The sequence below is a fragment of the Ammospiza nelsoni genome, chromosome 2 (genome assembly GCF_027579445.1).
Source record: "Ammospiza nelsoni isolate bAmmNel1 chromosome 2, bAmmNel1.pri, whole genome shotgun sequence".
Classification (NCBI taxonomy): Eukaryota; Metazoa; Chordata; class Aves; order Passeriformes; family Passerellidae; genus Ammospiza; species Ammospiza nelsoni.
The window spans coordinates 115534341-115556748 of record NC_080634.1 but is presented as its reverse complement, the minus strand read 5'-3'; the positions used below and the strand labels follow the sequence as shown (position 1 = coordinate 115556748).

Sequence of the window (22408 nt, the reverse complement as noted above, 5' to 3'; positions counted from 1 at the left end):
TGTTTGAGAGTGTGGGTAAAGAAGTGAGTTTGTAGGGCTTGGAAATATTTTCTCTTTTACCCCCTAGAAGAGATTTTGTGCTGGCACTGACCCAGAACCACTGTCTGTCCTTGGCTTGGGAATCAGCCACCTCCTGCCTCAGCTGCTCTCTCTGGTGTGGGCTACCAACCTCCTGGAGTGGCCAGCTGGAACAGAACTCAGGTTAAATTTGGGCCACAAAATGTTAAATGAAAATTCTCAACTTCTATCTTACACAGTACCTGTTTTCCTTCATCATTATATATTATTTGGATTAGTCACATTTGATATCAGGCACATTTTCTCTTTCTCAGTGCTTCAGTATCTCCACATTTAGAAACTTACCTATGAGCCCATCCATCCACAATTATTAATGGAAAGTTAGAAACTCAAAATTTCTGTAACAGAAATGTCATGGACAAGAGAAAGATCTGAGAATATTTACATCCTTGAAATGAAATAATGATATTTTAGGCTGCTGTTTTCTTCCCATTAAACACTCAGAACAGACACGCTTCTGAAGTGAGGAGGAGGTGTTTGGTATAAATTAAATATCACAATTTTATGGAAACAACTTTCTGTATTTCTGTTCTCAGAAATGTTTTTGTTACTTAGCACTCAATAGATCCAGTGTATTTGCCTCAAGACCTGGTATTTGTCCAGTGAAGGATATGGAAACATTTGATTATCCTTGCACGTTCGACACTGAATGTCCAGGGCTCAAAAAATGCTGCAGCTCATCCAAAGGAGCAGGCTGTGTGGATCCCATGCCAGAGGGTATGTTACTGATAAATTCAACACTGCTTCTAACAGAAATATCCTTCACTTTCCCTCCTGAGGGTGGGAGTGGGCAGGAAAACTGTTACCATAGCTCTTCCTAAAACAAATACGGGAATGTGCCTTGAGTGGATTCCAGGAGATTCAGCTTCAGTGCTTGCACCCCTGAGTGGTATGTGGGTGCTGTGGGTCCAGCAAACCTTCCCTGGCTCCTTCTCCTGGGCTGGCTCCATCTCTCTGCCTGTGCCATATGGCAAACGGGGCCCTAGCTGGGCTGTTTGTGACCCCCCAACGTTTGCCAAGTGAAATCTTGCTTGGTTTCCTCAGAGCCTCCCTGAAGCTCTGTGGCCTTCTGTAGCAGCAGACCTCAGATGACTTGGCTGTTTTATTTCCTACACTGCAGGGAGGATGTTCTGGTACAACGTGACAGTGCTTGTGAAAATGGATTTCAGTGAATTGATCCGGGTGGATTCCCACCTTCTGAATCATTCCCGCCTCTTGCACTCCATGGTATGTACAAAAACAAACTCAAACTCTTCCCTCCTCGTGCCCACGATTCTGTTACTCAGGGGCCACTCTTTGCTCCCCCTTTGTTCTGCCAGATTGATTTTTTTGGGTCTATTTCTGATTATTTCTGTATTTCTGTTTATTTCTGTATTTCCAATTATTTCTGTGTTTCTGATTACTGAATACCAGCTGCATCCTTTAGCAATTCAAGTAACATTGATTTATCAGCTTCTTTAGCAAATTTTTCAGGTCTCTTCCAAAGGCAATTTAAAGACATACCAAAAGAAAGGAGATTTTTCTGTTTAAGCAGTGTTTGCTCCAGCTTTATCTCAGTTCAGTTTTGGGCCTATGACAGACTGGGACCAGACTTCAAGTCCTTCAAAGCATGATGTTTTCTGATATGGAATTTTAAGTTAAGCCTTTCCAAGACAAACCTATCTGCCATAGTCTGCTGGCACTGATGGGCAGCAGAATAGAAATGATAACAACAGCATGGGTGTCCTTCTTCCTCCTATCTGATTTCCCCTTCTCATATCTTAAAAATGCAAGAAACCCTGGTCCTGTTGCTGTGTAGTACAGAGTAGGGGCAAGGATCCACCAAGGCTTTTACATCTTGGTCTAAAATAAGCAATGTTAAAGTCAAACACTCAAGAAATGGGGAGGTGAGGTGAAGCTGTTCAGTGAGCTGCTCTTCAGTGTCCTGCTGTCTGTTCCACTGATTCTTAATGCTCAGCCCACCAGCAAATCCCTTCTCTCATTCCTGACTCTCAGCTGGGATGGCTTGGTCTCTCTGTGCCTCCTAATCCCACCCCTCATACTGAGTCTATTGTTTTTCCTCTTATTCTTTCTATTCCCTCTGCCAGCAGTCCATTCAGCTGTTCAAAGTAAGAAGTGTTGGGCAGCTTTATTGCAGGTGAATTGCAGTGGCCTGTGTAATTTATTGTAATCCATTGAGACTTTGCAAAGCAGGACTTTTCCCACCTCTTCCTGGGTTACTTCTTGTCTTGGTGTCTGCTAAGGAAGGCAGGAGCCTCCCCTGAAATGGAAAAATGTAAACCCCCTCCCTCCAAATTATTATGATTTTGAAATTAAGAGGTTCTCAGGCAAAGATATGGGAGTAGGAATAACAGTTATTTATAAGGGAAAAAATAAAAATGAAATTAAAATGCAAAACAACCCTGCCAGAGTGAGACCGTGCCCTGCCCCCTGTGTGTCAGGCGGTGTCCCAGCCCCATCCCAGGGGGGCTCAGCCCTCCTGCAGTGCCAGCTGTGGCTCTGCTGCAGCAGGGATCCTGCACAAGGGGGGAGTTTTCCTCTGCAGCTCCAGGGCTGCTGCAGATGGGCCTGGGCTCCCTCTGGCCATGCAGGGCAGCAGAAAGCTGCTCCTCTGGCAATGCAGGGGGCAAAGGCTGCTGTGCTGTGCCAGGCCCAGATTGGATCCAGGCAGGAATGCTTGGCTCCTCCCCTGGGCGGAGCATCTCCCCATGGGATGCTGGGATTGGATCAGCCCTGCAGGGACACTCAGTGGCCATGGACAGCAGAGATCTCCTGCAGGGAGGGTTGGCTGTGGGAGAGAGAAAGGAAAAACTGCCCCAGGAACAGCAGAGAACTGCCCCAGCTCTGACTGATGGTGACAGAACACACATTTTACAACCCAGGACACTCCTTCTGAAAAGCATTTTGAGATCAGCTCTACACCCCCCTGGACTTGGCATTTCTATAACATAAATCTGCTGTGAAATGTGAAAATAAGAACTCACCTTTCATAAACACAGGCCTAAACCACTTTGCCATGGTTTCTGAATTTCTTCCTACACTCAGATTATGATAATAACCACTGCATAATTCATGTGCTGGGAGATGACCGAGGTGCTCCAGTGTTTGCTGCCCTGTTTTCCAGATCACTGGTGCATTGCAGCCCCTTAATGCCTCTGTGCACCACATCCAGAGTAACCATGGGGACATCTACGCTGGGACAGTGGCCTCCCAGCTTCTCCTGGGCCTGCAGCATCCAGCTCCTCTGGCAGAGGTCTCCTCCTCCCTGAAGGCCATGGCGAAGCACGTGTATGAAGTGATTGACACACAAGTGCAAGGTCACTGACTCTAATCCTGTCACATTCCAGGGGGTTTGTCCCTCTTCACTTGGGATCTCATTTCTATAACCATTAATTTGCTTTTAAATAGCACAGAGATATACACAAGATGGTACAGAGGATCTTGCAAACTTTACAAACACAGCCCTGACCTTTCTGCTATAGGATGGAGAATTAATTATTATTTTGGAGTGAATAGTTTGGAAGGGAATGCTTGTGAACCCTCAGATTTATTTTCTCCCAGTAACATAGTTTTCCAGATGAAAAAGCAAATATGTGCCTATTTGTAGCACAATCATTAGTTGTATTAAACAGGCTCTTAAAAAACCTGTTTTCTTGGGAAGCAAATATATTACTTCCAGTAGATTGTATGAAATAAGTCATATTTGTAGTATGTTAATTACTATAGCATATTGCTACATACTTTTTAAATGTTACATAAACATTTCAATATATTAATTTTAAATTATGTCAGGCTACTTATTGCTCTGCAGTTGTCTGAATATTTCACTCCTAAAAAGCATTCTGCTTATTCTGTGTTTGCTCAGTCCAGCTTTCAGTGAAATCCCTGGGTAGTCCTCCTTCCTTCTATGCTGACATCTCAGGTTTGGAGGGCATCCTACAGGTGTAAGCAGGAGCTGCCCCTAATTGTCCTATAATTCCAAAGAATTGGGGTAAAAAGTGATAGAGTGGTAACATCCAGAATGGCTTTAACAATAGCATCAATGTTAAATTAATTTAACATTAGCATTACTGCAGATTTACACTGAATTTACCATAGCCACAGCCTGGTCTACACACAGTGCAGACGAATCTTGATGCTGCTCCCAGTATCTGTGCAAGGTGTGTTGTTCTTCCTAGATGTCAATGAATGCTCCTATGCTGAATTCAATGCTTGCCCTGAGAAAAGCAGCTGTGTGAACCTGGAGGGCTATTACAGCTGCCACCCCCAGCATGGACATGCCACTGTCACCCCTCACTGGCTGAGCCCAAGGAAGGAAGGTAAGAAGTGTCGGAATCACCCTGGGAATGCTGAGGATGTTCCTGCAGGATTTTGTGCTCTTTGCAGGAGTCACCTGCAGGAATTTCTGGTGCATGAGTGCCCCTTCTCCTCCTGTTGGGAGAAAATGCCACATAAACCTGTTACCTATTTCTGATGGAAATGCAGAGTATTCATTTCACAGTCCTTTGTGTTTCTTCTATTTCACCCTCAGCTGTCCTCACTCATCAGCCAAAACCTAAAACTTCAGACCCTCCTGCTTCTCAGAGCACACTTGTTGTCAGTGCACCTCCCCAGCTGTGGTGGTGTTCACAGGGGTCCCAGGACGAGGGAAGAGATGAGAATCTTGACTCCTTGGTTCAGAAGGCTGATTTATTATTTTATGATATATATTATATTAAAATGATATATTAAAACTATACTAAAAGAATAGAACAAAGGATTTCATCAGAAGGCTAGCAAGGAAAGAAGTGGAATGACAACAAAAGCTCTTGACTCTCAGAGAGTCTGAGACAGCTGGGCTGTGATTGGCCATTAATTAAAAACAACCCCATGAGACCAATGAAAGATGCACCTGTTGCATTCCACAGCAGCAGATAATCATTGTTTACATTTTGTTCCTGAGGCCTCTCAGCTTGTCAGGAGAAAATGATCCTGGCAAAAGGATTTTTCATAAAATATCATAGCTACATCCGGCCTCTTGAGAAACAATTAATGGCATTATTTCTACCATTTTCTTTGTTCCTATTTTGGCTGCAGTGGTTGTGTGATCCCACCCTGAGCTCCTGCACTGCTGCTGAGCTCTCTGCTGCAAGCAGCTGGAGTTTGGCACTGGCTGAAATAATTCCTTGTGGTACCAGTTCAGCAAAATACACTTACAGCCCACAGACATCAATGGGCCTGCTAATAGGCTTTAAGATAATGAGATGAATAATTGCTTGCAGATTCAATGCTTTAATTAGAAAACAATTTTACAATCCCTTAATCTCAAAAATTAAGATAATGTACTACTTTATGCTTTTGTTATGTGATAGCACTTTTATTTTTTATTTATATTACTTCTATTGCTGCTTTTCATGTGGAAAACCTGAATGGTATTATTTTTTGATTTGTTTTCTTAGAAATACTCTAACTCTGATAATCTGATTTTCCCCTAGGCATGGTAGCATCTACTCCAAGTTCAGTAAATGCTGTTAACACTGGCAGTAGCTCTCCTTCTGTAAGGAAATCAAGTCTCTTGTCCATAACCAACCAATCTACAGATGCTGAGTGCTGTAAGTAACCTTGGATTTTAATAAATGTTTTCTTGATTTGTGATGGGAACAAACCTCAGTAGATTTGTGTTTATATGGGTGATCCAGCCCTTTCAGGCAAGAGTTATTACAGTCCTGTAACAACACCCTGTTCATCTGTGGGAGGAAATAGATTTAAGTTGTTTGAGAATTCAGAGAGACAAGCAGGGTATTCTTGATCTTCATCCACAACTTCTGATTGAAGCTGAAGCCAGAGGAATTAAACTGAGGCCCCTCTAGCACAGGGGGGAGTGGCTTTGGGGGTGTTTGGCAGCCACCTGGCTCAGAGTGCTGGAAAAAAATGTGTTCTATTGATGAAAACAATTTATGAATGTATGAAAACAAGCTTTTCTCCTTAGTCTAACCATTAGCACGAAAGAGCTGAAGCTGTGGCAGCAGCGTGCCATGGTCTCTGGGTTAGTGTGGGGTGTGATGCTCATCTCTCCTGCTCTCTCCAGCAGAGGTGCCTTGTCTGGGTTCTCTTTCTCAAGCCAGACTGACTGACTCTGCTGCAGGGCAACTCATCCTACCACCCAGCTTAAACACCTCCTCCTCCTCCTCCCAGGACAGGAATCATCTCTGAAGGGCTCTGTCTTTTCCCACTGACATGACAGTGATTGCCCTGCGCTAGAGTGCAATGACAGGTGAAGTGCTGCACACCACTCTCCCCCAGCCTCTGTTAGCTGGGTTGGGGGGGTTTCCAGGATAAATCCAGGCAACCTTTACCTGAACAGGGGCATTTTGATGATTAAAGTGACAAGAGGCAAAGCAGGTGTCAGCACATGTAGAGTACCCAGAGTCACTCTTCCAAACTTATTCCTGTTGTTGACTGGCTGATTATTTCTGTGACTGGAGATTTGGAGGAGATGAGGTTGTCCAGAGGGATTGGGGCTGCCTCATCCCTGGAGGTGTTCAGGGCCAGGATGGATGGGGCTCTGAGCATTCTGCTCTAGTGGAAGGCGTCCCTGCCCATGGCAGGGGGTGACACTGGATGATCTTCAAGGTTCTTTCCAGGCCAGACTGTTCTGTGACTCTATGATGCAACAGAAATCACAGCAACAGAAATTCTTATACTAAAAGGAAATAAAAAGGTTAAACACTACATCAGTCACTCTAGTGGGATGGTTCATGGAATGAGGGGATCTACTGGTGTGAGAGGGGCAGATTCTGTCCTGACCCTATTGACTGTCAAAGTGCTTGTCAGTAGTGGATTTAGAACAGCACAAGGTTTTAAAAGTGAAATGTTGCTTTTTCTGTCCCAACTCTTGCAACAGATCCCTCTGCAGTTACAAACCATCGGATCCTCAGCGTTACCAGCAACAGCTTTGAAATGTCCTGGCTTGTCAGTTCCACTCTGAACCACACTTTCCATGTCCAGGTGGCCAAGGGCAATGAAACTGTGCAAAACCTGAGGACAGAGGAAATGCAGGTGGATGTGTCTCACCTGGAAGCAGGTGTGATGTATTCAGTAGAGATCAGCTATGAAACTTGTGGGAAAACCATTATCTCCCATCAAAATGTTAAAACAGGTAAAGAAACACTTTAAAATACATATATATAATATGTATGTTATAATTTATATTATATTATATTATATTATATTATATTATATTATATTATATTATATTATATTATATTATATTATATTATATTATATATATTATTATTTTATTATATGTTATATATTTCTTGATATATAATAGTATATCTCTGTCTTATCCATTCTCCTCCTTCCATCCCCATTCACTTGCAGTTCAGCAATGACCCTTTGGTCCTCACTGAACAACTTCTTCAGCACTTTTTATCTCATCTACTCCAGCATTCATCCAATCCAGAATATCAGGCAGTAGAACTTTGGCCTATGTTGATAAAGCAGTGCTGGAGCTGATTAGACTATTACAGATATCAGGCTAAGCTAGCTATAATTATTTTTAAAAATTTATTTCTTTGGTGCCTGGCATTGCTTTCTGCTGCCACCCATCTCCCAGCAGGCCTCATATTTCCCTGGTTGATGGCTGTGGCCAGAGGGAAATCCATGTAACTGGTTTGTCAAGGGCTCAGCTGAGCTAACACAAGTGCCCAGAGGAAGGGCAGATTCTACTGAATAAAGGATTAAAGAGAATTACAAGCTCTGAGTAAGAAAGCTGCAGACTACCTGCCCAGTTCTGTTCAATTAACTGGTGGTGGGAGCTTCCTGAGGCCCTAGTGTGTTGATCAAACAAAATTTTGCTTTTTCTCTAGTCTTAAATTATTTCCTCCATGCAAATAAAGAAATAAATCTCTCTCCTCTTTTTCAAAGAGCGGGGAGTGAACTCTTTATTACTGACCACAGTGGGAATGCTGCTGTTGATGTTTATCCCTGAGAGCCTTCCCTTTGATGAGATGAGGGATGACTCCAGTTTGGGTCAGAAGGAAATTACTCTCTTTGTGGAGGGAAAGTAGGAGGTCTAGTGGTTATGAAAACAGTGGGCTGAACTTCAGAGTATGAAGTTGGAGCCTTTGAGAAAAAGAAATTTTTTCCAAAGATCAGTCCAAGGAGTAACAGCCTGGGAGTGTTTATACAGGACAGAGCAGTTAGAGATTCCTTGGCTCTTGGTTTTGGCTCCTGTGCTCCGTACAGTATCTGTCAGGGCTCACCACACACACAGGGGGCATGCTCAGCTTTCTGTTGTATTATCAGTTTGAGAATATATTTACTATCCCCACTGCCAAGATCAGGAAAATAAATAAATAAAAACTGGTGGGCCAGAGATGAGCCCACAGGAAATCCAACCCTGGGTGTGACTTAAGGGCAGGAGTTATGTAGGGCCAAGCCAGGTATGTGTAAACCCACACATAAAGTATGTGTACACCCAGCTCTCATGCAGTTGCAATTAGGCACCAAAGTATCTCTTTAGACCTGATATAAATGCATCTTCTCAATGTATCAGAAGCTTATAGGAGCCTATTTGCCTTAATTTTTTTATTTAATGCCAAAATCTCTCAATCCTGTCCTCCTTTCTTCCATCAGCTGAGATTTTGGTCCAGGTACATAATTTTTAACTAAATCCTTTCCTATTTTGTCAGTGTGTTTTAATGTTGTGTTTTACAGAGGCCAAGCTATTTGATGTTACTGTGAGGATTCTCAACTACAACTTCACTGATGATTTCCATAATTCCAGCAGCTCAGCATATGAGGAATTTTCAAGGATTTTGCTTACAGAGGTAAAATGACTATATCTCTAGGTAATATACATATTTTTTTTTAATGTACAATTTATTTAATCTAATAGAGGATTTTATGCCTGGATGAAATAGTCCTTCAAAAATCAGCATACAATTTCCTGTGACCTTTCTTTATAATTGCAACAAAATTCAACTGACTAGATAGATCAAGCCCTTGGCCTTATTAGCAATGAAGCCAGTGAGAATTATCCTCTGCAGAAGAGTGGAGGAATTATAAATGCAGACATGCAACAGGGGCTCCTTTCCTTGGATCTTTAATTTGGCAATAAACTCACAGTAAATTAACTTGAGGCTTTTAAATGGATTATTGAAATGGCATTCCTGGCATTCATTTCAGCACAGTCTGCTCAATAAATGTCTTCCTCCTCTCAAATAAATAGTTCTCTGCCTGCTGACTTTCTTCTTTCAGGGAAAGAATCTGGATCAGGCTTTCCTCTCCTTGCCTGCACATGTGTGGGCACTGTCCACAGTCAGGTGTAATCAGCCAGAAACAAAACCTGAGTCATGAAGTCTGGTGGCAGCTCTGAGCTTCCCAAAAAAGGGGGAGGTTTCAGATGGAGCACATTTCCTACAGTTTTGCTGCACAGAATAGGGCCCATACAGAGGAATTGGGATCTCCACCCAAAACAAGGCTTCCCCAAAACAAAGGGTGAATTGTAATCATGTGTGAATTTAAATGCAAGAGAAAAACCCAAAACAATAATGGTGCTATACATTCAAGAGCAGCAGAGGAGAAACATTTGCCCAACAGAAATTGCAAGTTGAACCTCCTCACATGGCTTTATTTCCCACAGTTGCAAATTGTTCACTTTTGTTGTGTAGGAAGATTTTGGTGAGTGAGTCTTCCCTGAGATTAATGCAGACCTGATTGGCTCCATCAGGTTGGGAAGAAAAAGGAGCATTGCTCATCTGTGTTGTTTCTGCCTCCTTGGGTGTTTGTGAGCCTTCTCATTTCTTCTCTCCTCATTTTCCTGCCTCTCTACCCTGTTGTGAGCTTAGACCAGCTGCACAGTTTGTAGGGATCTTTTTGAGCAAGCTCTGACTGAATGGGAGCAAAGCTGTGCTGATTTATGGCTCTGGATTTGTGCTCAAAGACACACTTTGAGGTGTATGCAGCAACAAAAGGCTCAAGCAAGGAGCTGGCTTCTAAATATGTAAGGTGAAACTGCCAGCTCCTGCACAGCTCAAGTACTGACAGCAGTGTGCCAGCTTCAGTGTTCAGAGTAATTGTAGCCATGATATTTTATGAAAAATCCTTCCGTTAGGATTTTTTCTCCTGAGAAGCTGCGAGGCCTCAGGAGCAAAATGTAAACATTGATTATCTGTGTGGAATGCAACAGGTGCATCTGTGATTGGCCCATGTTGGTTGTTTCTAATTAATGGCCAATCACAGTCAGCTGGCTCGGACAGAGAGTCTGAGCCACAAGCCTTTGTTATCATTCCTTTTTTTTTCTATTCTTAGCTAGCCTTCTGATGAAATCCTTTCTTCTATTCTTTTAGTATAGTTTTAATATAATATATATAATAAAATACTAAATCAGCCTTCTGAAACATGGAGTCAGATTCTCATCTCTCATCCTGAGACCCCTGTGAACACTGTCACAAGTAATTCCATTTGTTCAGCTCAGTGGTTTGGTAATTAACCATGATGTGATTGTGATGCTGCCTTGAAGCTGGGCTGTCTCAAACACATTTTTTGAAGTTATCCACCCCCATTTTTCCTTGTCTGTCATCCTGAGGTTTTTTTGTTATTGGACTGGGCTGCAGGCTGAACTTGAACTGGTGAGTTTCAAATGCTCTCTGGGAACTAAAGCCATGGCCACACTTGTAAATGAAACAAAATGTATGTGTGACATACAGAGGTAACATCAAAGCTCTGCTGCATACATTACCAGGACAGTTGCAGGCAAACAGGGCCAGGGGGAATTCTGCTCCTTGGAGCCAAAATTTGGAGCTTGGTTTGTAAGACCAGTGGTCAGATGGATACAGTTTTCAAAGGTATCACAGAGTTATATAATCACAAAATGGTTTGGGTTGGAAGAGGCCTTGAAGATCATCCAGTCCCAAACCCCTGCCATAGACAGGGACATCTTCCACCAGACCACGCTGCTCAGAACCCTGTCTAACCTGGCCTTGGACACTTTCAGTGATGGGGCATCCACAGCTTCTCTGGGCAACCTGTGCCTGGGCTTCATCACCCTCAGAGTAAAGAAGTTTTTTCCTAATATGTAATCTAACCCTACTCTCTGTCAGTTTGAAGTCATTCCCCCTTGTCCTGTCACTCCAGGCCCTTGTAAATAGTCTTGCCTCATCTTTCCAGTAAGTTTCCTTAAAGTACTGGAAGGTCACAATTAAGTCTCCCCAGAGCCTTCTGCTTTGCAGGCTGAACAATCCCAATTCTCTCAGCATTTCCTGACAGCAGAGCTGCTCTGATCCTGCTGCCTCCTCTGGACTGGCTCCAGCAGCTCCTTGTCCTCCCTGTGCTGGGCCCCAGGGCTGGATGCAGCTCTGCAGGTGGGGTCTCACCTGAAAGGGGCAGGGGGGCAGAATTCCCCCCTCTCCTGCTGCCCACGCTGATTTTGGTGAAGCCCAGCACACAGAGGGTTTCCCAGTGCACACAGCCAGGGCATGTCCAGCCTCTCATCCACACTCAAGTCCTTCTCAGCAGGGTTGCACTACTTTGTGCTAAAATAATCTCTGAAAAATAAGATTTCTGAAACACTTCGGAACTTTTCTTTTTCCAGCATCTTCTATGTTGTGCTTCTATAAATATTTAAAGAGGTACCTGTTGGCTCCCTAATTGTCAATGCTTCTCTCCCTTTGCTCAGCTTGAAAATTCATTCCCACCCAACATTTCTGCCTTGTACAAATCTGGGAAGCTGAAAGTGCAGATTGAATCCCTGGCAGCAGGAAGCATCATTGTGAGGCTCAGAATCATCGTGCAGGATCCCGAGTTTCCAGTGGATGCCTCCACATTTGCCCCAGTGCTCTCCTACCTGCACAATGGCTCTGTGCTAGAGGTGGATCAGCAAAACACTGCAGTAGAAGGTAATTTTTGGGGTGTTTTTTTGCAAGAAGAAAGCAGATTTGTGTTTTGATCATGTGCAGTATCACCAATAATTTTTACAAAATAGAAAAACAAAGGATGTGGTTTGTTGAAGAGAAAACCATGATGTGAGAATTCTACCAGGGGTTTTATTCAAAAGCCCAGGAGGGACAGACAAAGGAGCGCTGGCTGTCCCCAGGTACCGGCAGGCACTGCTTCTCCTCACTGTGGTTAACCCAAGTGGAGCCCTTGGTTTCCTTCTTCATTTTCCTCCATCTCCTCTTTGTCCCCAGCAGGAATTTTGCCACATCTTTCTCAAGCTGAAAGGCAGACAGGATTACTGTGGAATATCTGCAGCCTGTAGATCCACACACCCTCTAGACAGCTCCAAGATTGGGGGCCAAGGTTTAAGAAATCTGACATCTTCACTCTAGAAACCCAGCCAGAGGAATTCCCAAATGTCCTTACTGTGAATAGGACTGAAGAAACATGCATGGAATTTATGTTAAGCTAGGCCTTTGTTTGATCTTCAGTAATCACCACTTTTATCTTCAAAGAACTGCGTTCTGTCCTCAGGTTTCCCAGCTGGCAGAGACAGCAGAGTTCAGAAAGTTGCCAAAGCCAACAGAATGGGTTATTCTCTCTTGGTGTGTTGAGCCTTTCTGAGCAGGAAAAACTCCCTTTGGAGTTGCAGAGCATATGCAGGTTAAGGAGAACAGGACAGGAAAAAACCAGGAGACAAATTGCACTTGAAACCTGCAAATATCACAGTGGCAGCTGAATTGCAAGAGGCTGATGTGTGCCAAAATACTTTGTAAATGTTATTGATCCTGGGACCAAAAGGCTGAGGAAGAAGAAGGTGATGGCTCTGGACTGTCACTTCAGCTGCAGAAAAGCAGGTGGCTTCCAGCAGCACCACACTCATCCAGGGGCACAGCCAACACCTCCACTCCTCCTCAGGGGCTGAGAAAAGGGGTTTATTTCATAGCTCTACCCAAAGAAGGGTTTCTCCAACATGAGTTTCCTAAGTGGAAAATAAGGAGTGAAACACAGGAAGGAAGGATTTGTATAATGAGATGTTTTCCTTCCTGACCCTGGAGAGCCCCAGGACATGACCTTTGTCAATAAGCCCACCCAAATCCTGTCCCCTGGATCCTCCCTGCAGCCTGGCCACACCTGGCTTTGTGCTTGGTTTATTCACAGTCCATTCAGCTGTGAAAAGCAGGGATGAGCAGTCAGAAGGGACAGCACAACTGAAGGGAGTGGACCAGATCTTTGAAGATCCATAAATTATTCAGTTTATTGCCATGATGAATAGAGACAATAAAATCTGTTTTGTGGGGCATGGTGAGAGAAGAGAAAGGGATGTGTGCTGAGTCAAGCTCACGATCCTTCTAGCACAATGTCCCACCCAGGAGCCAATTCCTGGAGAAGGCATCACCTCCCACAAATTATCCCTTAGCCAAAAACTGTTTTCAGCTCCAGGATTCCCTGAATCCAGAGGGATTTCTTTGGGTTTGTTTATCCCCCATGAATCTCTCCCATCAAATCAGATCAATCTTTAGCATCTGCAACATCATTTGGCAAGGAATGTCACAGATTTTTACCCTTTGCATGTACCCCTTACAGGTGTATAATAGGTAATCAGAGTGAACACAAAGGTGGCTTTTTAATAATTTCTGGACTAGGACTGTTGTAGGGAAGTGCCAAATGTGAAGGACCAGACAGGTGCCAAGAGTGCAGAAGGAGAACTCAGAGCAGATTTTGGCTGAGATGTGATGGTTTAGATAGTTTAGTGCAGTGTGTGTGCAAGTGATGCACCAGTCAATGCCAGCGTTTTGACCCAATGCATGATTGAATGTGGCCATCAGAGGCGAAGGAATTTGCTTTAAAAGCCGTGCTAAGTGCAGAAAAAGGAAACCCTCAGAAACAATGGAGGCAGTGAATGTAAGTGATTTGGCAATTAGCATCTCTCAGATGGTGTTGGAAGCCACCAAGGGTCACAATTATTTCATAGCACAGTTAGGAATTAATGAGATTTCATCTCCGGTGTTCAGTCAATCCTGCACCCTCCTGCATTCCCTCTAAGTGGTTTAGGCTGGAATAATAGGCAACTGCTGGCCATAAACACATGACATTGTCTAATGGAGACTATCATGGATACAGCAATTACCCAATGACAAAAAAAGTGAAAAGAATTGAAATATTAGCTAGAAGGAAGGAAAAGCAAGCAGAAAGATGAGTGTGTATATGTGCATGCACATGGAGTAGGATATTCCTTTGTTTCAGAGAAATAATCACCATCATTAATCTGCAAGTTTACAGAACAAGCGCTTCTGTTAATTTGTTATTCAGAACAATTTTCTAGCCTGTGATCAGAATTATTTGTCCCAAGTCACAGTTTTTAGCCTCATTTGCTGCTCTCCCTCTTTCAGGGCCCTGAGGCAGAAGGTGAGTGCACAAGGCTGTCACACAGGGAGGGCTCACCTGGGATTCACTGGAATTATTCCTGTCCAAAGGCCTAACTCAGCCCTTGCAGATTTGCTGGAACAGGGTGTGAATGCCAACACAAGACTCCAGATATAAATCCCTCAAAAGAGAAGAGACTCAGCAATAAAACAGGTCTATAACTGCATGAAAAGGCCCCTCTAACTGATACAGAGCAGCTGAAATCAGACATTAGGAACACCCTTAGAGCATCTTCATGCATTGATGAATCAGGATGTCTTTTCTGACACTACCAGAAAGAGGGTCACAGTTTTACAGCATTACTTTTGAGAAGAAAAATTGTATAAGAAGATATTTTGCCCTTAGCACTTCCTCTGTTAAGAACAGAACAGTGCTTCCCCTGGGAGTTACTGGCATTTACTTTTTATGTGAAGCAGGAGATTATTTGGATTAAGTCTCTATTTAATGTTGTATCTACTGGTAACTAGTGGTAACAGATCTATTCATTGCCTCATATATTTGGAGGTGCTGTACACAGAAGTTGGTATAGTGAGTGATTTTGACATAATTGTAGTACAAACCTACAGCATTTTTTTTTCACTTTAAATGTGTTTACCTCTAAAAACAATGATTTTAAAAGTCTTTACTCAGAGAAAATACTTTTCAGAGTACAAGAACAAGAGAATAACAAAACAGTTAGTGTTCTGCATCACTCAAAGCTTGGCTGACAGGTAAATGATGAAAAAGGAAAACCATATAAGTAAATTTAAAAAGGACTACTTAATGACTATTTCTAGCCTAATGCAGCCAGCAGGGATGCTCTCTGAATTTTGCTCTTGTTTTGGTCCCACAGACTGGGATGAATGTGCTTCCCAAGCTGACAATGACTGCTCAGTGTTTGCAGAGTGCATCAATTTGATGGGCTCCTACATGTGCAGGTGCAAGACAACCATGGATACCAATCCATCCCGACCTGGAAGAAACTGTGAGGGTGAGAAAAAGGCTGGCATGTAGGGGTTTTTTTTTGCCATGAAACATGGGAATAAATTGTGGGTTTTACATCTGCTTTTAGAGTATCTGTTTATATAATTGTACCTTTGCAGTCTGTGGCTGAAGGGGTATATATGGCCTGTCTCTAACTATATATATGTGTGTGTGTGCATGTGTGTGTGTATAAAATTATTCTTTAGATAAATAAATAAATAAATAAATAAATAAATAAACAAATTCAGGTGAAATCTTTCTGAGATCCTCCTTGATAAGCCTGATAAGTGCAAGGAGTAATTTTCCCTCTTTTGCTATGTCTGTGGCTAATTTCCTCCCACCACAGCCTTGCCAACTAGAACAGGAGACTCAGGAATCAAACCTGCTTCTTTGTGTCAGCCCAAACCAGATTCAACCCCACAAATATCACATGTTCTACACTGTGTTCATGACCATCCAAGACCTGGTTTTGTAATGCTGCCATGGGTGTTTGAGTGCCCTTGGTGCCATTTTCAGGTCAGGCCCTGGTGCCTGCTCCTCCAGCTTCAGGGTGTGTTTTCTGTGTTGCAGGTGAGATTGTGGATCCTCTCACCGAAACCGTGGCTCCTGAAATAAAAACCAGCATGGACTTGGCTCCTGAGGAAGGCAGAAGCCCTGCAGGCCCTGCTCCCACTGCCACCATGGGGACAGCGGCTGCTGCAGGCCCCACGTCTGGCGCCACCACACTCCTCCCTGCTGCGCTGGCCTTGGGTGACAAAAGAGCGTCCCACAGTCCCACCAGTGCTCCTCCAACCCCTTGGCAAAAAGGTCTGGCCTCACAGATGGCTTTGAGCAGGACCAGCAGCCCCGTGGCCATGGAGGTCACCCCCAGCAGGGCACTGGCCATAGGGACAGCAGCTGCTGCAGGCTTCGCGTCAGGTGCCGCCACATTCCTCCCTGCTGCGCTGGCCTTGGGTGACAAAAGAGGGTCCCACAGTCCCAGCAGTGCTCCTCCTCCAATGTCTTGGCAAAAAGGTCTTTTCCCACAGATGGCTTTGAGCAGGACCAGCAGCCCAGTGGCCATGGGGGTCACCCCCAGCAGGGCACTGCCCATGGGGACAGCGGCTGCTGCAGGCCCTATGTCTGGTGCTGCCACACTCCTCCCTGCTGCGCTGGCCTTGGGTGACAAAAGAGTGTCCCACAGTCCCACCAGTGCTCCTCCAACCCCTTGGCAAAAAGGTCTGGCCTCACAGATGGCTTTGGGCAGGACCAGCAGCCCCGTGGCCATGGGGGTCACCCCCAGCAGGGCACTGGCCATGGGGGCAGAGGCCAGGAGCCCATTGCAGCAAAGCTCCATGGCCAGGGCTGCTCTCCCAAACACACCCATGGGCACAGCCAGGCACGAGCAGCTCGGCTCACTTGGGCTGTTTCCAACTCAAAGAGCCTCAGCTGCCACCAGCACTCACACAGTGCCCCAGGGCAGCTCTCCAGGTGCCCCCACACAGCTCTGCTGGCCAGGAACGTGGGCATTGCCACCCCCAGAGCAGATGGAGAGGTGGGAAGGGAGAACAGCTCTTGGTCTGAGGGACACTCTGGAGCCTTGGGGACACCAGCTTGGCCAGGCACCTCTCCAGCCCCCAGCCCAGCCTGCAGTGAGTACACATCCCATGGGGTCTGCACATGGGAATTCACCTGGGGGAGAAGCAAGTCTCACTCAGAGTTCAGAAAAAGGCATCTAAAACTATCTCTTCAATGTCAAAGTTATTGTCTTGGTGCCTGCAATTTTTTCTATGTCAATAATATTTTCTGCAGGAATTGGCACTTTCTCTTTGCTAAATCAGCTTGTGAAAGCAATTCCTCTTCCTGGCAATTTAGCAGTTGCTTTTATTGATGTTACATTTCTTCACCCCAAGAGGAGGAAGCATGATAAAAGAGTGCACTGAAATGTGGCTCATGGCAACATTTACTACTTGTCCTTTTGCCACACATCCTGGGTTTTCCTGCAGCCTCTGGCACCAGGACACAGCAGCAGCAGCTGTGTGAGGAGTTAATTTAGGGAGCCTGGGAGGAAAAGGACCTGCCTTCCCATTGCTCTCAGCAGAGGATGATTAGTCAGAGTCCTCCACAAATCCCCTGTGAGGCAGGAGCTGCCTGGAAACCCGAGAGACTTTGCTTCAAGAGATGCAATTGAGAGCAACAAGGCTGCTGAAGGTTTCATCTGTTTGGGTTTGGGCAGATGTATTGCACTTAATTAGGGGATTTTTCTGTTGACTGGAGCTGAATCATATTTCAGAGAGTCAGATTTGGTGTTAAAATTACAGTTTTGTTTGGGATAGCAATGGTGCTGTCTCTGCCCATCACTAAATGTAATTTTTTTTCTGTAGTGTGTCACTGTTTAGTTTGGCTATTTCAGTTTTGCTTCTGCTTATCTTTATTCTGTCTCTCATGCCCTCCACATCTCTCTGATCACAAGTCACACATTCCTCTGCTCTTTTATCTCCCCCTCCCCTGTGATCTCATGTTCCTGGTGGTCTCCACTGATCCAGCCCCACTTCTGGTGCTCCCTCATTCCTTTCTCCCTGGAAAATGCCCTTTTCAGTCATTTTTCACCCAATGCTGCTTCTCCAGCCTCTCTTTGCTCATCAGGTGTCCCCTCCTGCCATCCTGCCCTGCCTTGGGCAGCTGTGCCAATGCCCTGCTCAGCTGCTGTCTTCTCTCCACCTAAAAAAGATGTTTTGTTTTTTAAATGAAAACAAAGATTTTTTAAAGTATAAAATTAGCTAATTTTAACTGACAAAAAGCCACTTATAGGCTGTTCCCAGCTGGGGAAAAAAAAAAAAAAAAAAAAAAAAAAAAAGAATGATTCTACTCAAAAAGAGTTCCATTTATAAAAACTTGGCTTATATTCCTGGTGAACCAAATATTCAGCCAAGTGCTTTTGCTGGGAAAGAAGCTTGTGGAGGGATTATGCCTAAGGAAAAAGAGCAAAAGCCACCAGAGTGGCATCTCACCAGCCTAGGGCAGGAAATCCAGAGGGTAAAAGCCCATGGTTGGTGAAGTTTCATATGCAGCTCCTCCTTGTGGCATCATCTCTGACCTGGAGGCTCAACCTCAGCCAACTCTTCATAGTCTGGTGTTTTAAATACCAGGGGTCTTTTTTATTATTATTTGAGAATTGTTCAGAACATTTTCCCCTCTCACCTGAAACAACTGAAGTGTTTTATCCCCTAAATACCTGTGCTCACATGACAGGACAAGCCATGGCAAAAAGCAAACCCAAATCCTTTGATCTGCCAGTGGTGAGGATTCCTTTGGGATCAGAATTATGCTGGGATGAAGGAACCCTCCTCCAGTGGGCTCAGGAGGTCAAGAAGGCATTTCTCCCCTCTCCTGTAAAGCTTTACCTGGTTACTATTTCTTTTCCTCCAGTACCTGTCCTAGTTCAAGTGATTATTTTCCCAGTGTGAGTAGAACTTGGGTGTAAAGAGTTTATGCAGAGCTTTTTAATTCCTTCTGTTTCATAGAAAGCAGCTAAAATGGCAGATTAAAACTGAATATAGGAGTCAGACAGGCTCAGAGCTGGAGCCTGGGGCCTGATCCCCTGCGGTGGAGGTGCAGTTGGCTGTGTGTAGGGAGGAGAGCAGGTTGCTACACCAGAAAGTAAACATTGGTGATTTGATTCAGAATTTTAAACTGAATCCTTGGCTAGATGATAAAGTTCTTGAGGTTTTTGGTGAAGACTATTCTGTATTTATATAAACCATTGAAACATTAGGTTTTGTTGTTGTCAGGAGGGATGATTTGTTAGGAGCTGGGGGCAGCATGAAGGCAATTTGCTGGCAATGGTCACAGCATTGGATGATTGCAGTCATCACTAAATGGATGCCAGGGCAGAAACCATGCCTTGAGAAGCCCTTTCTCTGCTCTCTGATCACTTCAGTGTCTGTAGTAACAATGCCAAGCCCAGAGACACTGGGAAACACAGAGAAATCAGGAAATAAACTCAAAATGTTTGAGTTGCATTGATGTCATCCAGCAGATGTGAACTAGGAGGGGAGCGTACACCCTGTTGGGATTCATCTCATCCCACCACAGCTGTCCAAAGTGTAGATGTGCAAGCTCAGGCAGCAGCCCAGCCTTCCTCTGAGGCTGCAGGGAGGATTTGGTGCTGCAGTGGTTTCCCTCTGGAGGGACTGGTGGGACACCCAGCTGAGCCTGGGAGAGCAATTCCAGTGCCTGAATAGAGCAAAATTCCTGATATTGCTGAGGATCCAAGGCAGAGCTGGCAGATATGAGACCTGCAGGAGGTCAGTGCCTTTCTTGAGAGCCATCTGGGGCTCAGGCAGGGCAGACTAAGATGCTGGATGATTTATTTTTAGACTTTTGGGGTTTGGGCTACATTTCAGAGGGCTGGCCTTCTGCTGCTGTGAATTGATGCTTGTGGCCAGGGATGCTGGACCCTGTGACACACCTGTCCATGGACTTCAGCCCGCAAAGCACATATTATATTTATATAATTCATATATTTATAATTTGTATATTTATATAATGTATTAATATATTTATTATATTTTTCTTTCCTTGTAGCCTTCCAGAAACTTAGTGGCACAGTTCAGATAACAAACACGGAATACTCTCCAGGCTTTAACAATAACAGCAGTGAGGAAAATCAAACCTTTGCACAGCTCTTTGTTGCTGAAGTAAGTGGTGAAGAAGGATGTGACCTGTTACCTGTCTCAATAAAACCCTGTGTATGGTCTTTTCCCCCCAAATCCTGTATGTGTGCCCCTTGGCACACCTGTAAGGTTTGGCTTCCCCTGACTGCCTAAGGCTGCAGGGTAAGTGTGCAGCTGTGTTTTAGAGGAAGATCAGGATTTTGGGATTCTCTGGTACCTCCATGTCCTCTCCTTCTCATACCTAGGTATACTGAATTATTGATCTCCTCCAGGGGTGTGGTGGAAAGGTAATGGAACCAGCAAAGTGCTCTGATACCCTTGCCCTGAACATCTCTATCCTAATTAGCTGTATAATTGTTATTTTCCTTTGCAGCAGTACCTCAAGGCTGACAGTTCTTGGAATCATCCTGGGTTTTGTAGCCCCATATCTGGAGAGGGAGGGGTTTCTTGAAAAGTCACCTCTGCCCTCACTTGTAATTAGAGTGCAGGATATCAAAGCACAGCATGATATCTGCTGTGCCTTTAACCCTCTCAGCATTCTGGGGTGTTGCTATCTAATATTGCAGTGAATTTGCCAGAAGTTTCTTCCTTCTGGTGCTCCCTCCAACACACCCATGCCTGGAAATCCAATCCACTGGTTATTCTGGGCTGCTTGATTGCCTCCTTTACCTCCCCTTCACTGTCTGTGTTTTCAGAGGCTTTGATAAGTGTGGTGATAAATCCATCACTGGCAATTTGATGGATTTATTTGATGGATTTTCAAATCCTGCAGAGGCTCCCAAGACTCCCTGGGGACAGAATCACAGTGGAACACAGCTGGCACAGGGGCACAGGCCAGCCTGGGGTCACAGACAGCTGCAGGGAGGGAAGAGGGGGATCCATTTATCCTTCTTGCACATCACATCAGCTTCCCACTGGTTTGCACCTTTCTGGGTGTGTTAGCAGAGCACAGCTTTCCTGGAGCTGTTTTGGCCCCAAGCTGTCACATCAGAAAAACTGTGACAAAACGAGAGTGATGTGATTAGCAAAGTGAAAAGGGAGCAATTCTCCACTGACCTCTCTCTCATTCAGCACCACGCTCTGCCCGAGGCTATTTCAGAGCAGCACAGTATAGAAATGGACTGAAATTAAGGAATTTCCTTCATTCAGTCAGATATCTTAGTCCAGGAATATAATATAATATAATATAATATAATATAATATAATATAATATAATATAATATAATATAATATAATATAATATAATATAATATAATATAATATAATATAATATAATATAATATAATATAATATAATATATTTAGGAAATATATAGTATATAATATATAATTTATATTATATTATATTATATTATATTATATTATATTATATTATATTATATTATATTATGGAAAATAAATATATTATATATTATTATATAATATATTTAGGAAAATAGAAAAATAATATATTTAGGAAAAATATACAATATATTTAGGAAAAATACAAAAATAATTGTAAAATGCTTACATGTAAAAGAACAAAAAATTGTTAAATGGTTATATACAAAGGAACAAAATGAAGTTTTGTGTCAGTTTTACCTGGGTCTCAAATTTTCAGGCAGGAAATGATCATTTGGGATTATAAGGAACTCCCTCCTTTTCCCAGTTCTCTGGTTTTGTTGATCAGCTGGAGAGATGTGTTAGTGTTGATTCCTTCCACCTCTGAGCCACTGTAAATGGGCTATAATTGCATAGCTGCTGTAAATAATATTATAAATATTGTATTTCTAGATGCCAAAGAAAATTTAGGAGACCAGAAAGATCTGTATATTTTCTTTTCAGGTTATGAGGATGGAAAATGGATCTTTTAAAGTAAATGAGGAAAGTTTTATGAGCTTTAAAAGCACTCTCAAGTTCCAGTTAAATACAGTTTGCCAGACATTTTTTTTAAACCTCTTTGGAGTCATAATCTACAATTCAAAGGATTTATAAATCCTAATGTGTATAATGTTCTTAAGCCCCAGTACTTAAGTGCCATGTGGTTAAATTGGCAGCACAGCAAATGGAAATATCATCCTTTAAATAATGAGAAGGAGGTAAAATCTTGATGTGACAGCCTGCACTGTCATTGTCCACCACCTTTCTTGTAATGCCACTTAAAAACAACATAGCTAAAGGCAAAAAAAAAAAAGTATTTAAATCCTGGGGTTTGTTCAGCTTGTGTTTTACAACACTCCAAGAAAGATATCATGGCTTGTCCTCAACAAAATGTTGGGAAAGCAAAAAGTTTGAGTTGAAAATACATTCACTGAGGCGCAATAAATTCCCAAGTGGAAAGCTTGTTTTGAATTTGGGTGTCTTAAACTTAGCTGAGTGACAAAA

General features: G+C 43.6%; 1 protein-coding gene across 1 annotated transcript in view; it reads left to right on the top strand.

Moving 5' to 3' along the window:
* The window catches only part of UMODL1 (uromodulin like 1), a 70102-nt gene that overhangs the window by 31167 nt on the left and 16527 nt on the right, over positions 1 to 22408 (top strand). The window contains exons 3-13 of the mRNA XM_059493980.1: positions 634 to 795; positions 1199 to 1305; positions 3203 to 3395; positions 4257 to 4397; positions 5553 to 5669; positions 6962 to 7216; positions 8779 to 8891; positions 11741 to 11960; positions 15260 to 15397; positions 15961 to 16308; positions 19957 to 20069. Of these exons, the coding sequence (XP_059349963.1) occupies positions 634 to 795; positions 1199 to 1305; positions 3203 to 3395; positions 4257 to 4397; positions 5553 to 5669; positions 6962 to 7216; positions 8779 to 8891; positions 11741 to 11960; positions 15260 to 15397; positions 15961 to 16308; positions 19957 to 20069 (1907 nt within the window). The remainder of the gene's footprint in view (positions 1 to 633; positions 796 to 1198; positions 1306 to 3202; positions 3396 to 4256; positions 4398 to 5552; positions 5670 to 6961; positions 7217 to 8778; positions 8892 to 11740; positions 11961 to 15259; positions 15398 to 15960; positions 16309 to 19956; positions 20070 to 22408) is intronic.